At 43.7% G+C, this 16,481-nt stretch overlaps 1 protein-coding gene across 1 annotated transcript in view; it reads right to left on the minus strand.

The window, feature by feature from the left end:
• dync1li2 (dynein, cytoplasmic 1, light intermediate chain 2) overlaps positions 1-15,932 on the minus strand; it is a 96,452-nt gene extending 80,520 nt beyond the window's left edge. Inside the window, exons 1-3 of the mRNA XM_067998179.1 lie at positions 15,829-15,932; positions 15,461-15,534; positions 14,922-15,038 (exon numbers count right to left, since the gene is read on the minus strand). Coding sequence (XP_067854280.1) covers positions 14,922-15,038; positions 15,461-15,534; positions 15,829-15,914 — 277 coding nt within the window. The 5' untranslated portion in view covers positions 15,915-15,932. The remainder of the gene's footprint in view (positions 1-14,921; positions 15,039-15,460; positions 15,535-15,828) is intronic.
• Between the last annotated feature and the right edge of the window lie 549 nt (positions 15,933-16,481).

The following is a 16,481-nucleotide window of genomic DNA, read 5'->3' on the forward strand; positions in this document are numbered from 1 at the left end:
GCTCAGGGGATTGCAGAGGCTCTGAAGAGATTTGTAAACGAGGACAAGGATATTTAATTCAGTGCATTGGGTGATGGGGACCCAGTGGAGGTTGGTATGGGCAAGGGTGATAGGAAGCAGAAGCACAAAAAAGCTACTAAAAGTCACACCTATAATAAGACCAGTTCATCTTCAGATGGGAGAGCAGGCTACATAATTTTAAATTATGCAATCGAAAGTGGGTCAGAGAACTGCTGTAAGCCCAATTTTAATTACAGAATGCAAGTGTCACGAATTTGGGTCTGTTGTAAATACATTCTTGGGTCCAGTGGTGTCAGTCACTTTCATAAGTGATTGGTCTTACTTTTACGGGAGTTGACTTAGATTGTGCTAATGTATGAGTCGATATGGGGCAAATGGGAATATAAGAACATCTCTCCGTGTAGCTGAGGAAACTCCCTATCAATTGTAACTGCAGTGATTTTAAAATATGGTGTCTTTCGCGCGTGTATTTCTTTAAATCGCTCAGACGGTGGATTAAATTACCACTAGGTGAGGCAAGGCTCAACACAAATCGTTAAGCTGCTTTACTCCACAGTAAGGTGAACGTACAGAGCAACAGTAACAATGAGATTCATTCAACTCAAATTGGTAAAACTTCTCTTTGCGTAATGATATAAAAATAATGAACACACCATGCTACCCCACTTCAGTAGATCATCTTAATTTAAAGAGACCAAGTCCTCTGCATTCTGTCCTACAGCCTAGGGCAGAACCTCCTCTGCCTGCAGTCTCGTCTTTTTCCAAGCTAACCTTTTTCCTGCCTCACTGCTTGTGCAGGATCCTATTAACTAAAAAGCCTCACTCAATCTCCTCTCCTCTCCTCTCCTCTCCCCCCCCCCCCCCCACCCTTCACAAAGATCAAAAAGGCTTTCCAACACAACGTGCATGAACTATTTATTATCTAGACAAGTTAAGACTCTGGGAAAAACAACTTCCAGTTACCATATTGACCATCTTTTGCCTCTGTCTTTCCCCCCCAAACTTGAGAATACAATTTTGCTTTAAAGTAAACATTAAAGGTAACTCATGTTCAAATCCTTCACGTGGAAATATGGTCAGAACATCCAGAAATGGAAGTTATATGGACCCAACTTCACACTAAAAGTCAAGTTAAGCACTGGCAGTTTTAAAATCACTATAGTTATAATGGATGGGGAGTAGCCCCAGCTACAGAATCATGCACTCTACAATGCAGGCATGGCTAGTCGATGCAAAAAAAGCGAGAGGAGGCAATTGTCACTCTTCCTCTAATCAAAAGAGACTAGAAAACTGGCCTGATGACCCAGCAAGTTGCAATGAGCAACAGCTATAGAAACCAGGTGATGCCAGGTTCGATCCCGGGTCTGTGGAGAGCTGGATGATCTTAGCCAGGGCAGTGGTAGATCACCACAACCAACCTCACCATCCCTAACCAACACCCAGTGTAGCAGGGAGGTGGGGGAGAAATCAGCTGGAGTTTCCATTCCTCATCACTAACCAGTGACCCTTGCTAAAAGTATACGTGTGGGTGTCAGGCAAGCAGAGGATTGGGCTCGGTGATGCTGTCAAGGCTCATATATGGATAAATGGATGAGACACCAGAGGGAAAATGACACTTGCCAAACCTACCCCATCAAGATGTCAGTGCCTTCAGAAACATGATGTGGAGATGCCAGTGATGGACTGGGGTTGACAAATGTAAGGAATCTTACAACACCAGGTTATAGTCCAACAGTTTTATTTGAAAATCACAAGCTTTGAGGCTTTCTCCTTCGTCAGGTGAAGTGTGGGATTCGTTGAATGTTACCGCATTTATAGTCAGAACAATACCTGGTGATTACAGATAATCTTTCCAACTGCCCGTTGTCAAGGCAACCAAAGTGTTCAGACAGAGAGTTGTTACATACAGGACCATGAATATACAAACGGCCAGAACAAAAAGAGAGAGAGAGAAACATCCGAAAGGAAGAGAAAGACAGAGAATGACCCGTTGTATTAAGAACAGATAACTTTTTTTCGCTGGTGGGGTTACGTGTAGCGTGACATGAACCCAAGATCCCGGTTGAGGCCGTCCTCGTGGGTGCGGAACTTGGCTATCAATTTCTGCTCGACGATTTTGCGTTGTCGAGCAGAAATTGATAGCCAAGTTCCGCACCCACGAAGACGGCCTCAACCGGGATCTTGGGTTCATGTCACGCTACACGTAACCCCACCAGCAAAAAAAAGTTATCTGTTCTTAATACAACAGGTCATTCTCTGTCTTTCTCTTCCTTTCGGATGTTTCTCTCTCTCTCTCTCTCTGTCTGCCTTTTGTTCTGGCCGTTTGTATATTCGGTGGTCCTGTATGAACACTTTGGTTGCCTTGACAACGGGCAGTTGAAAAGATTATCTGTAATCACCAGGTATTGTTCTCTGACTATAAATGCGGTAACATTCAAGGAATCCCACACTTCACCTGACGAAGGAGAAAGCCTCCGAAAGCTTGTGATTTTCAAATAAAACTGTTGGACTATAACCTGGTGTTGTAAGATTCCTTCAGAAACAGAGTGGGGAGATTTTTTTTTAATATATAAAAACAAAGCAGTAGAAAGTAATGGTCAAAATTACACTTGAATCGTACGGCCAGTCTCCATATAAACCAGCTGCCAGCATGTATTGGACTGGCTGTGATGATGTGCCTGTGCAAGTTCTGGCTCTCTGCCATCAGCCAGCTACCTGTGTCTACAAGATGTCATTACAACCGAATGGCTCTGTAGTCAGAACAGTACATTTACTGGGGCCAGATGGACTGGCAGGAGTTGGGAAAACGCAGTAAAAATAAAACAGCCCATATTGGCTACTGACCTTAAATTTGTTAATAACACAAGATTAATATTAGCTACAAAGCCTCAGTTTAACCCCTATAGGCTAATCCTCCAGTGTTCTCGTTATGTACCTTAAACGTTCTCTTCACTGATTTGCCACATTCTTCCCACAATTACCCAGTTACTTTCAAGGTCTTCCTGTACTAATTCTATTCCTTTAATTGTATACCTGTGTATCTCATCTATTCACCCAATGAGCAATGCTTTACAAATGTAGACACACTTAATTTGTCTGCCTAGTCTTAAGATAGACTTAAATCTTTGTACAAATCATTAGTTACAAGCTTGAGCTTCTGGCTTCTGTATCCTGGTTAATATACTCACCTCCAGACTCCCCAAAGCCTCTCCACCACCTACAAGGCACAAGTCAGGAGTGTGATGGAATACTCTCCACTTACCTGGATGGGTGCAGCTGCAACACAAGAAGCTTGACACCATCCAGGACAAAGCAGTCCAGTTGAATGACAGCCCACCCACAATAACATGCACTCCCTCCACCACCAGCACACCGTGGCTGCAGTGTGCACTATCTACAGGATACAATGCAGTAACTCACCAAGCTGACCTCCCAAACATGCACCTCTACCACCGAGAAGGGCAAGGGCAACAAACATATGGGAACACCATCACCTCCAAGTTCCCCTTCAAGTCGCACACCATCCTGACTTGGACATATATCGCCATTCCTTCATCATAGCTGGGTCAAAATCCTAGAACTTCCTACCTATCAGCACTGTGGGAGCACCTTCTCCACATGGACTCCAACAGTTCAAGGCAGCTCACCACTACCTTCTCAAGGGGCAACCAGGGATGGGAAATAAATACCGGCCTTGCCAGTGACACCCATATCCCAAGAATTAATTTAAGAAAACAAACAGGGGTCCAAAAAAAATGACCCCTGCAGTACCACAACTCAACATCACTCCAGTCCAACAACCCACCTCTCATGGGTACTTTATGTCCTACTATCTAACTTAAGAGCTCCAAGTTCTACCGAGAATTCCCATGAATTTTAGTTTTATTCGTCCCTTGTCTAAAGCTTCTGAAAGCCCAAATGAACCATATGAAGTCCCAATGTCTGCAATATATCCAACATGCTTAAAGCCACCGAGAAAATTTATCAAGCAGGACCTTCCCCTACAATCAATGCTGGCCATTTTTTATTAAACTAATGCTGTATAGGTGGTGCTCAATTTTACTCCAGAGAATGGTTTCAATTATTTTGCCTCCTACTGATATTAGGCTCATGGACCTGCAATTGGCTGGGTCAGATTTGACCCTTTAAATACAGGTAATGTGTTTGCTCGATTCCAAACCTACAGAATCTCTCCAGTACCCAATGAATCTTTGACTATAGAGGATGCCCCACAAATTTCACACCTTGTCTCCTTCTATACCCTGGGATATATGCCAGCTGGCTCAGGGGATTCGATGGTTATCAGTCCTGGAATTTCCCATGCCCTTGTTGAGTCTTTTGCTTCATCAGGGTGTGATAGGGAGTTAGTACAGGTCTGCAATTCCGTCCCATGGTAAATTCTCAATCATAGTCTGAGCAGCAAGTGGATCCCACAAGTCGAAGGCAAACAGAATCAGAGCATAAATGATGCACGAGGCCATTCCTGTTACAGAAGCATGGCGTCAGGTTAACAGTTGATTTACAGGGTGGGAGAAGAGAATACACTTTCTAGGGATGGAAATAGGGTTGCCAACTCTGGCTGGATGTATTCCTGGAGGCTTCATCACATGGCCTCCCACCTCCAAGCACCCTGCCCAGTCAACCAGCTCCCCCCCCCCCCCCCCCCCCAACATTGTTATAACTAATAAAGGAAAGTATTCAAAGAAAATTCAAAAAGTATGATTTAATGCCCCGATGATTTTTCTTCCAGGTTGCTTGCAGCAATGTTTGGGAGATGAACCTTCAATCTCTGGAGACTCCAGGATGTTTGGCAATCCTAGGTGGAGACCTTAGAAAAGGCTGTGCTTTTGGGTGCATTCCTATAGATTCACAGGGAGAGCCAACAGCAATGCATACTATACCTAAGGTTGGAATATTGCTAAGTGATAGTATATAAACCCAGGGCGTCTACTGTTCAAATTGCATTACAAATTACGCCTACTGACTCCCAATACAGTAGCCCAAGGGCAAGGAGGGAGCAGCCACAGCAAGGGAGGTGGAACAGGTTGGGCATAGGAGTTGCCAAAGTCTTAATGCTTGAATTCTAGGTGTAAATGACCAGAGTTGCTGAGTGTACCAGAAATTCCAAACTTAATAAACTGCAGCAGCAATCCTAAAAACTGCTGAATTCTCACCATTACATGTACTTTTTAAACCAGAATGCAGTAGGTTTCAATATATTAGTCAGCAATCGTGATGTGAAACAGGATTAGCACTGGGGCAACGTTGTAAAGTGACATACTAGGTCCCATCCCAATCTGGAGTATTGCCCCACACTTTTGAAGTTGACGACACACGTGGGGGTACAGTGCCACAGGCACCCAAGTGGCCACTCTTCACCCGAGCCTTGGCAGAGAGCATCAGTTAGCTGTTCAACTCTGGAGGATACCACAATTGAACCAGGCGTCCATTTTACAGTGAAGGGCTCTAGCATTCCAAAGCATGGCGATGTTCGAATACAGAACACCGAAAGAAAAAAATCTACAGGCCGCTTTTCATAGAATGATACAGCACAGAAGGAGGCTATTCAGCCCAGAGTGCCTGTGATCGCAATTTTGTAAACAACGTACTGGCTAGCTAGTGTTCTTCAAAAAAAACCTCAGCTCCTACACTAGACCTCATGTAATGAAGCTCTTCATTCAAATGAGAAGCTAGCCCTCAAGCTTTGAATGTGCCAACACTTGAAGCTTGTACAAAAGCGGCAAAAGGAATTCTCTCCTCCCACCAACAATTCGGGAAATGCAGACTCAAACACATTTCAAGAGGTCTGTGAATTAAACATTAATTCCTTTTTATTTTGCCACAATCTGCAGTCCGTTTAAGAGTTAACAAGGCGTCAGACATTAAAGAACCACGAGCTTCCTATCATCGACCAGTTCAGTGACAAGATTTCTAGCCCGCTGCATACCATAACACAAATGTGGGAACGGTAATTAGATAGTCAGATTGCAGTGGCTGCTTTGGAACAGAGACTCAGATAAAGAGAATGGAACTGAATCAGTGTGTGCTGGAACCATAACAAGCATACAAAGTACAGAGTGAAACCCACTGACCCCCACTCTCCCCCAAACACTCACCGTCTAGGCTCACACATTAATAGCCACCTGGGCAAGAGTGACCGACAACCACAGAACTTTACCACAGCAAGAAGTCAACATTTCGGAAAAGGAAGGAAAACAAAATTGAACAAACATTAAAATGCAGGAATTGATTGTGCTTGGCACAATGCATTTGTAGCTGTTGGCATCAGACATTCGAATACTTGACGTAATTCGATTTAGCAGGCTCGATGACACTGCAATATCCAAAGTTTGCCTCAAACCTACTAATAAAAATAGGTCATTGTCAAGGGCGTTGGAATGCAGATTTCATGGATAAGTGACAGAATGCAATTCTCAAAACACCAGTAAAAATCCTGGAATTCTATATGTGCAGAGAAGAGCCACAGGATGATTCCTGGTGTCAGAGATGAATTATAAGACTGGAGAAATATTCAGTCACGGGGAACCAGTAGCCCTGATCCTCACCTAATTCCCTGTAAGGTACCTTACCCTCCATTGTTCCAATTTTGGTTTCTCTCGACCGTGACCCTCCTGAAAACAAGATGGAGCCAGTTGCCCACGGTCCAGTCTCCACTTGTGCTGTTCGAGTCAGCCACCAAGAGACACACACATTGCCCTCGCTCGGCACCCACCCAGCCCAGTGCAGCCGACACTGAACACAGCTTGGTTGGGGGGGGAGGGGGGGGGGGGGTGAACCAAAGCAGTGTGTCATCACTACAAGCCACAGGATGACAGCACTCCAATAGCACACTACTGCCATCAGGGGCCAAATATTTTACCAGAGCAGGAAGCATGCAAATGAGTTAAACACTGTTCATGACCCCACACTTACATCATAGAGAATAAACATATCCTACCCTAGTCTATTGCAAGTCACAAGCAGTGACGAGTTGGAAGTGACACACGGTAGGAGTGCTATTGCTCAATTAGCAAGCTGCTGTTTTCCTGAATGATGTGCAGCAGTATAAAACTCCAAAAACAGAAAATAAACAAAGCGCAGTGTATCACCACCACAGCATTTTCGGTCCTTATTTCAGAGTGGCAGCATTCGCAGTTTGTCTCTACAGTTATAGAGCAGGTAGGCAGTGCCATCGGTCTTTCATTGTTACATCATTTATTGGTCGATTGGAATCCTTTTTTTTCCATTAGACAAGCTTTGACGCAAACATCGGTTAATGGGGTCGTTCTGGGGAGTGGCCACAGGAGAGAGCCCGATACACACAGGTTTATCTGATTTACACTGGGAAGCAGGAAACTTGTAGAAAATGAACCGTTTGATGTAACTCCTGTGCCGTGCAGAAGTCTACAAACCAGGCCCAGCAGTGTCATGAGATGAGTCAACAACTAATATATTTCCCATAGGAATTAAACCCATTGCAAGACTCAAACTCTCAAGGAGTCCAAATTATATCAAAAATACAGAAGAAAAGCAAGTGGTTTATAGCCATTTGCTCCACAGGGTCACCTCCAACAGACAAAGCACTGTTGGAAGCAACACTAGTAAAGAAAGCCATAAGAAGCACCAAGAGTGCAGAGAGTGGTTATCCCAGTGCTACCGACCACTCGGTGTAGAATCTAGGCCAGGGGTGGCTCAGCCGCAGCCCCTGTCCGGGTAATGCAGCCCTCAAAAGCTCAGGCAACTCAGTCCTATTGGTGCTTATTTCTTAATTCCTGCTTTGTCCAGCCGTAACTGTCTTTGGTCTGGAAGTCTGGAAAGGGCTGTTTTCAGCACTGCTGCCTCATTGATGGATAAATGCTAAATCAAAACGCCACAGCTTTAGATAGAGGCTCCATGGCACAAACTTGACACCCATGATCTAGACTGACACTCCAGGCAGTACAGAGGGTGTGCTGCCCTCAGTTGTCCTCCAAATGAGACTTAAACCAAGGTTCCAGCTGCCTGTTCTGGTGAACAATAAAGATCTCATGACACTATTGAGACACAAGCAGCAAGTTGCCCTGGTGTCCTGAGCAACACTTGCCTCAACCAGCACCATCAAAAGATAAACAGATCAACTGGTCCACTGCTATTTGTTGGATATTAGCACAACTGGCAACAGGTGCTACATTTTGAAGTGCATTGGTGTGAAAGGCACCGAGTAAAACGAAGTGCATATCAATAATGGAGAAGTGTTCTCCCTTTCTGTACGTGGATGTGGTAACACCATGCAATAGTTACTTCACATGGATGGAACTTACACCTTGGAAATAAGATGAAAAGTGACTAACTACTTCTAAACCAGTTTAAACAAGGACTGCACAGTGGTACTATTAAACCCCGGCTGCAACGTCAGCCACCCAAACCAAACCTGCTTTAATTTACAGCCCAAGGGGGAAAAATCTCCATACTACTGGAACATTACACCCAACGTACTCAAGGTGGAAGATGTAAGGCCCAAATACTTTAAAATGCACGAGGACAAACATCACTGTGTGATGGGGAAAATGCCCAAAAAGACACTGCATGCATTTAAGAAACAGCTACATGCTGTAACAGAAAGATGATAAAGGAGGCCTATCGGATCTCACCCTATCAGGACCAATCTTGTAAATATTCATTCCACTCAAGGAGATCTGTGAAACTCACTCAACATTTCAACAACTTGCATTTATATATCGCCATTAATGTAGTAAAACGTCCCAAGGTGCTTCACACTTACTCAGAACAGACACCACATTCCCACAAAGTATTTCACTGATTTCTTCCACATAACTATGGTCATTGGTTTGAATCATTTCTAAGCACTTTTCTATGAAAGACTATTTGATAAGGTTTTGTGATGTACATTGTTTACATATTTGATCAAGTCATGGTACAAATTTTCCCGATGACCAGATAATTAAACGTAGCACTAAGCAATAAAATACAGAAGGTCCCAAGCTCAAATCCCACCAGGGCAGTTTGAGAATTTGAATTCAGTTTTTTAAAAATCTGTAAATAGGAAGCTAGTATCAGTAAAAGTGATTGTCAAACTGTCGTAAAAACCCAACTGGTTCACTAATGACCTTAAGGGAGAGAAACCTTCCATCCTTACCCAGGATGCCTATAAGTGACTCCAGTCCCACACCAATGTGGGTGACTCTTCACTGCCCTCTGAAGTGGCTCAGCAAGACACTCAGTTGCATCACCACTTTGTCAGGGCATCTAGAGATGGGCAATAATGCTGGCATTGCCAGCAACACCCACATCCCGAGAATAGGGAGAGGAGGGAGAAAATAATCAGCCAGGGTTTCTTCTCCTGATTGCCGTTCAGTCACTCCCGATAATAAATGCTTGTGTATGGACATTTGAGTGAGGGCAGGATGAGGTTTGACTACAACGACAGTCCAATAGTCTAACACCACGTACTGTCCAGGCTCACATGAATAGTCACTTAAGTAAGGTACTGGAGGGCACTGTTCAACTGTACCCCAGAAAAAGTGCATCTTTGGGAGAGAGGAGAGAATAAACAATTAAAATCCAGAACAAGCAAAAGATGCATCAATTATACACTCCCAGCAGGATGTAATTTTAGAAAAAAATTGTAACATTAACACATTGAGCAGGGACCACAAGGCAGGATATGTTTAAAGGGTCTTTAGTCTGGTAACTATGAAAATGTAAATGTGTTGGCACCGAGTTAGGATGGGAGAGAAAGTGGGCCAACTTGTAATAAACAAAAGACCAATATCACTACTGGAGAGAACAGGGAAATGGAATAGCTTCACACTAGATGTAGTAACATTCTTGACCAAAGTTCTTAAAATTCACTTCCTATTGCTTGAACAAACATTTAAAATTGTTAAAAGTATCACATATTAAAATATTTTCATTCAAATGTGATTATAGTTGAAAGTTTTTAATGACAGGACACTGAACAAACAGAAAATTTTGCTACCCAGTATCACAAAGATGAGGACAAATGGGGAATCTAGCCAATCAAGCTCATCTTTCCATAGAGACCCACTATCCCCCATCAAAAAGCTAGTATCGGTAAAAGTGATTGTCAGATTGTTTCAAAAACCCAATTGGTTCACTAATGACCTTAGGGAGAGAAACTTGCCATCCTGACCTAAGTCCGGCCTATGTGACCCGTCCCACACCAATGTGGTTGACTCTTCACTGCCCTCTGAAGTTTTACTGCTGTTGGAGTCAAAACCCTGGGTTCTTTTAAACTCCACTATTGTTAAATAAGAGCAGTAAAACACAAAACAATGCTGATGAATGCGTGCAAATATTTTTTTAAATATGAACTGTAAAAATAGGAAAGCAGTTTAGCAAGGAACATCTAAAGTATTTCGATATAAAAACAGAAAATGCTGAAAATACTCAGCCGGTCAGGCAGCATCTGTGGAGAAAGAGTTAATCTTCTTCACAGATGCTGCCTGGCCTGAGTACTTCCAGCATTTTGTTATTATTTCAGATTTCTAGCATCCACAGTAACGCTTTTGTTAAAAGTATTTTGATGATTGTTAAGTGACAACATGCAACAAATCTCAAATTATTCTTTCAGCACGATGAGAAAAGCGAAAATGCTCCTGCAGAGTTCTTTTAAACATAAAATCAATTTTCTACTTGAAAATTTCCTTGAATTCAGAGATTTGTATTGTAACCATGTACGTGCGGCCCCTGTTTCCACAGGGAGGGAAGGGGAGAAAAAGAGAGCAAACAAACAGCAATGTGATAATGACCAGATAATCTGTTTTAGTGATGTTGGTTGAGGGATAAATATTGGCCAGAACACCAGGGAGAACTCATCTCCTCTTCTTCGAATAATGGCCATGGGATCTTTTACATCAACCTGAGAGGGCAGACGGAGTCTCCATTTAATCTCTCATCTGAAAGACAGCACCTCTGACAGTGCAACCTTCCCTCAGTACTGCACTGGGAGCGTCAGCCTGGATTTTGTGCTCAAGTCTCTGGAGTGGGACTTGAACCCACAACCCTCTCAGAGTTGAGAGTACTACCACTGCTGACGGCTGACAAAGCCACTTTAATATTTCACTGACTCCAATGCGCAGGTCTTGCATGGTTAGCAGGTATAAATGAGATTGTTCAGCCTCAGACCATAGCGAATCCCGACAAGTTTACTCACGGTTTATAGCCAACTGCACGAGAGCAGCATGTTGGGAACTAGAGCCAGTAACACCGGACTCGCATAGTATAAAAGCTTATAATAAAAGTTTGGACAAATCTGGTCTAAAAGACTGTAAAAGCAACAGAGACGACTCATCTGTGAGACCCACAAGTCAGGAGTTGGTACCACTACCAAGAGTATCAGTAGCATGTGATCCACTTAAAGAAAGAACTTGCGTTTATATAGCCTCAGGACGTCCCAATAAGCTTAATGCCAATGAAATACTTTTGAGGATAGTCACTGTTGTAATGTAGGGAAACGAGGCAGTCAATTTGCACTCAGCAAGGTCCCACAAACAAGAATGAGTTAAATGACCAGATAATCTGGTTTTAGTGATGTTGGTTAGCCAGGAGTACTCAATGGCTCTTCGTCAAGCAGTGCCCTGGGATCTTTTACATCGACCACAGAGGAAAAACGGAACCTTGGTTTGATGTTGCATCTGAAAAACGGCACCTCCGATAGTGCAACATTCCCTCTGTACTGCACTCAATTACTAGCATGGATTATGTGCTTAAGTCTGAGGTAGGGCCTGAACCCACAACCATCTGACTCGGGTGAAAGTGCGACCGCTGAGCCAAAGCTGACACCTTAGTGGCATGCCATGGAAATGCGGGGTCCACGATCGTATAAATAAGGAACCCATTCAAATAGCGTACGCAAAACGCGCACAGGACTGGAACCCCTCGAGCCACTAAGACCAGAGTGCAATCTCAAAAAAGCCATCAGAATCAGCTCCCAAAGTAAAAACTGCTGTTGCTCCCACCCACATCTACCCTCCAATTACTCTTCCTGCCTCCATTACGCTCCACAGCCCCTCAGAAGCAGAGGCACAAATTCAAAACTCATAATTGAACTTATTAAAATAATCACACTCGTGCCTCCCTGGCTCTAATATCAACGTGTGTCTGGGGGTCAACAGTAGTTAAATATTCACTTCACAGCCATATACTATAGCACAAGCCTGATTAAATGATTCAACATAGGCTTCTCTGAAAGCTCAAGTGAAGTTGCAACTATATAAAACACTAAACCAGCTTTGTTACCCTCATGTCCAGAGGTTTACATACAAATAAATGCAAGAGTTGGTCGTAAGTCACTGCACGTGCTCACCAAGCTTAGGGCAAACATTATTATGCATTTATTTATGACAATATATTTATTTTAAATCATTAGGGATGTGGCTGATGCTGGCATAGCCCCATTTATTGAGCATCCTTAGTTGCCCTAGTAAGAGCAGGAAAGATCTCCCCAGTGTCCTGGCCAATAATTTTCCCTTAACCAACACCACTAAAACAGATTATCTGGTCATTATCACATCGCTGTTTGTGGGACCTTGCTGTGCGCAAATTGGATCCCACGTTTCCTACGTTACAAGTGACTACAATTTTAAAAGTACTTCATTGGCTGTAAAGCACTTTGGGACATCCTAAGGTCAGGAAAGGAGCTGTACAAATGCAAGCCTTTCTTTCTTTCCTGTACAACTGAGGGCCTGCAAGACAACTTCAGAAGGCAGTAAGTCAATTAGCGTGTGGGACTGACTGGGAAGGGGTGTCAGACTCCCTTATCTGAAAGACATTTGTGAACCAGTTGAGTTTGTACAACAATTCAGAAGCTTTCATGGTTTTTTTCCTACTGGCAACCCATAAATTACCAGATGTACCATGGTGGGATTTGAACTCACGACCTCTAGGTTAGTTACCCAGTACCATAACCAGTGAACTACAGAATTCTTTACTAAAAAAAAATTGGTTAAATCATGGGGAAAGGAGAGAGGATTGTGGAAATGAATCACTGCCAGCTCGGCTGTAGATTAAAGCATACTCTAGCGTGGCTTGGTGAATAAATTCACTGTGTGGTATGAAACTGAGGCACACAGATCGGGAACAGCCTAGGTTCCATCACGAGTTAGTGGCAGTATTAGGGATGTCGCAGTTGACTTCAAGGAGACGAGTAAGCTTCCCCCAGATGTAAGTATGGATGTCAGGTAAGGACAAGGATCAGACCCTTGAAGGTGAGCAGCTCAAAAACTCATCGCCCCGACTCAAGCACGAAGCAAGACCACTAGAGAATAAACTAGCAGCAAAAGTGGACCAACGTCCAGTGGAGAAAAATCAAAGAAAAAAATAAAGCTCATCTACTCAACCCAAATAACATACACTTAAGCTCAAAAGCAGAGTCAGCACTTAAATACAACATTTCTATTTCCCAGCACAATCAGGCTATTACTGTTCAACCTTCGAAGAACAAACAAACTTGCATTTGTGTAGCACCTTTTACAACCTCAGGATGTCCCACAGCGAGTATTTTTGAAGCGAAATCACTGTTACAATGTAGGGAGCGGTTTGGCCTGTTGAGGTATGAACACACACCCACTAAATGAAAAGCTAGAGAAGGACAGTCCAAACTCATTTTACATTATAATCCGTACAGGCAGAGGGGAGTTGGGGGGCCGGCGGGGGGGGCGGGTGGAGAAGGAGAAGGAGGAGAGACTTTCATCCAATCAGGAGTTTGAAAGGATCAGATGCTCACACACTGCATCACCTAGGCTATTTTTATACTGATTCTTTTTAGTTTAGATTCAGAGACTGAGATGTCTGAGAGCCAGCTCCTTATGCTGACAGCAGACCCAGTTTCGCTTGGATCTCCATCCTGCCACCAGGATGAGAAAGCAGGATTTAGTAACACACTAACTCAGGGAACCAGCTCAAAGATATCAGTCTCCTAGAATCCCAAATAAACACACAACTGTTTTAAAAGCAGCTTTCATCATGCAGAAAATCAAACACTTTGTTCACAAAGCAAGTGAAAAAATCTTGCTTTTCAAGCAAAACCCTGGAGCGTTTCACAAATGACATGTCAGGAGAATTGTAAACAAGGCCAGGATTCAGCAAATTCCCAGATCAGACACACTCAGTTTAAACAGTAATGGCCTAACAACTTGCATTTATATATTGCACCTCAAGTAGTAAAACATCCCATGGCACTTCATAGGAGCATTATGAGTAACTTAAAGATCTCAGGATATAAATAACAAGGATTGTACTGATTCATACATCAGCTGCTCCTCAATTTAGGCCACACCCCAAACGTGACCACTTGCCAACAATAAAATATTAACTTGCACACACGCTGCTTACTAATTTTAACTTTAGGAAAAAAAAGCACATCCTATATGCAATATAGTATAAACTAGAATTTGTTTAACTGATCTGATTAGGTTACAGTCTAATGACCCCAGAGCACCCATTATTCTTCCCAGATAGCCATTATTTCCAAGCTGCTCCTGATGGCTCAGCAAGTTCATCCCAACAGTATGCAGGTTCCACTGGTCTGTTTGGCTCAGCAACTCGTGGAACAGATCGTTAGCAGAGCCATTCAGTAGCAGGGGTGGAGGAGTCTGGCGAAACCATTTTAAATCCTGTTTGTCAACAGAGGAACTTGCAATGTACAACACCTTGCACCCCCCCCCCCCCCAACACAGAAAAGTCTCACTTCACCAAACTAAAAATAAAAAAGTGAAACCACAAAAAAGACACATGGCAGAAATACACCATGCATCATTTGAAAGTCTGCTCCACTGTATTTCTCACCCAACCCCTAGCACAACACAGTAGCATTTGACTAAGTTGCTCTTTCTCTCACACACACACACACACACACTTTTCACAGATGACTCACTGACCATCTCTGTCTTCATCGTGTATATTTAAGTACAAATATTCCAGTCCCCTCCCTTTCTTGTTGTGCTCTGCACCCTGGAGTTTAGCCATGAGTGTCGTCTTGCCTGATCCATCCTCACCTGCAGAGAGATTTAGCATTCAGCGGTTATTAACAGTCAAACCATTAGCTGGATGAAAAAAAAAACAATAAGCAGTCAGGAGGAACAGCAAAAAGCAGTAAAGGCTGATACTGGCACCTCTCCCCCATACATTAATCAATTCTAAGATCTATTTTGAAATTATTAAATATTTTATATTAAATATTTACATTACACACAGAAATTACATTTTTTAAAGGAAATCTATGACAGTACATTCACCTTCCATACATATCTTCCCCTTATTATTTGCAAAGATTTGTTTATATGAATTATGTAGAAATTATTCAGACAGTTGATATGTACAGCGTCTATATCCTTTCCATATAAACAGTGGCAGACTTTAGACAGAAGCTTGAATGTTGTTTTATTATATAATTTTCCCTTCACGTTGACCAGCTTACCTAGCACAAGAATATTTTTCCCAGTGGGCAGTTTGGACCGAGAGCGGGTGGAGACTTCACTCAGAATGGAGGACCTGCGGGGACGGAAGAGACATTAGGCAGGGGGGAGGGGGGGGGGGGGAAACAAAAAGAGGAAAACAAAGCAAAAACAAAAAACCGGCCCGCCCGCGCACCAACAGAGAGGGGAGGAAGATAGAGAGGAGAGGAGAGGAGGGCCCGCCCGCACCGCTCAAACAAACACCGACCGGGCCCGCCCCGCACTCTCACTCACACACAGAGAGAGACCGACCGACCGGGCCCGGGGGCTCGGGGGCTCGGCGGCCCGGCAATAACTGACGATCAATCGCGCCAGCGGGCCGCCGACCTACCACACGTTCTGACCCTCGTCCTCCTCCGCCGCCTCCTGCCCGTCCGCCGCTGCGCCCAGAACCTTCTTCTCTCCCACGGGCGCCATCTTCGCCACTGCACCCGGCCAAGGACCCGGATCAATGACGTCAGCGCGCCCTTCCCCCCCCCCCCTAGCAACCGCAGGACCCCGGCGTCGCCCCGCCCAACCCGCCTCCTTCAACTAATATTTTAATCGTCCATCTATTTAACTATATTTTAAAAAATAAATTAGGTATAGTTTCTTATCTGTAAAAAAAAAAATTGTTTTGATCGTTCAGGCAGCTTCGAGGACGGATGCCGCTGCAGGGAGGGGGTCTTGTGACCATCCCATGTCTCAGCCTCTCCCTTTCAATTAATGTCAATCTTATTTCAATTAATTGAATTTTTCTGAATTTTACTCCTTACTTTGTGTGTCTTTTATTACATTTTATTTTTGTCAGGCAACTGTGTGGACAGATGCTGAAGGGGGGGGGGGCCCTCTTGTGATGGTACCATTAATGTCAATTATGTCCTCTCTGGAGATGAAGTCTTGACTCTGACTCAGCAAGAGATGGGGCTTGAGAAATGAGCAAGCACAATCTGCTGCCAATTGACCAACAGAAACAAGATAGACGCAGCCTTACGTGCATCCAAA

Source organism: Heptranchias perlo, chromosome 16 (assembly GCF_035084215.1).
Source record: "Heptranchias perlo isolate sHepPer1 chromosome 16, sHepPer1.hap1, whole genome shotgun sequence".
In the NCBI taxonomy this organism is placed as follows: domain Eukaryota; kingdom Metazoa; phylum Chordata; class Chondrichthyes; order Hexanchiformes; family Hexanchidae; genus Heptranchias; species Heptranchias perlo.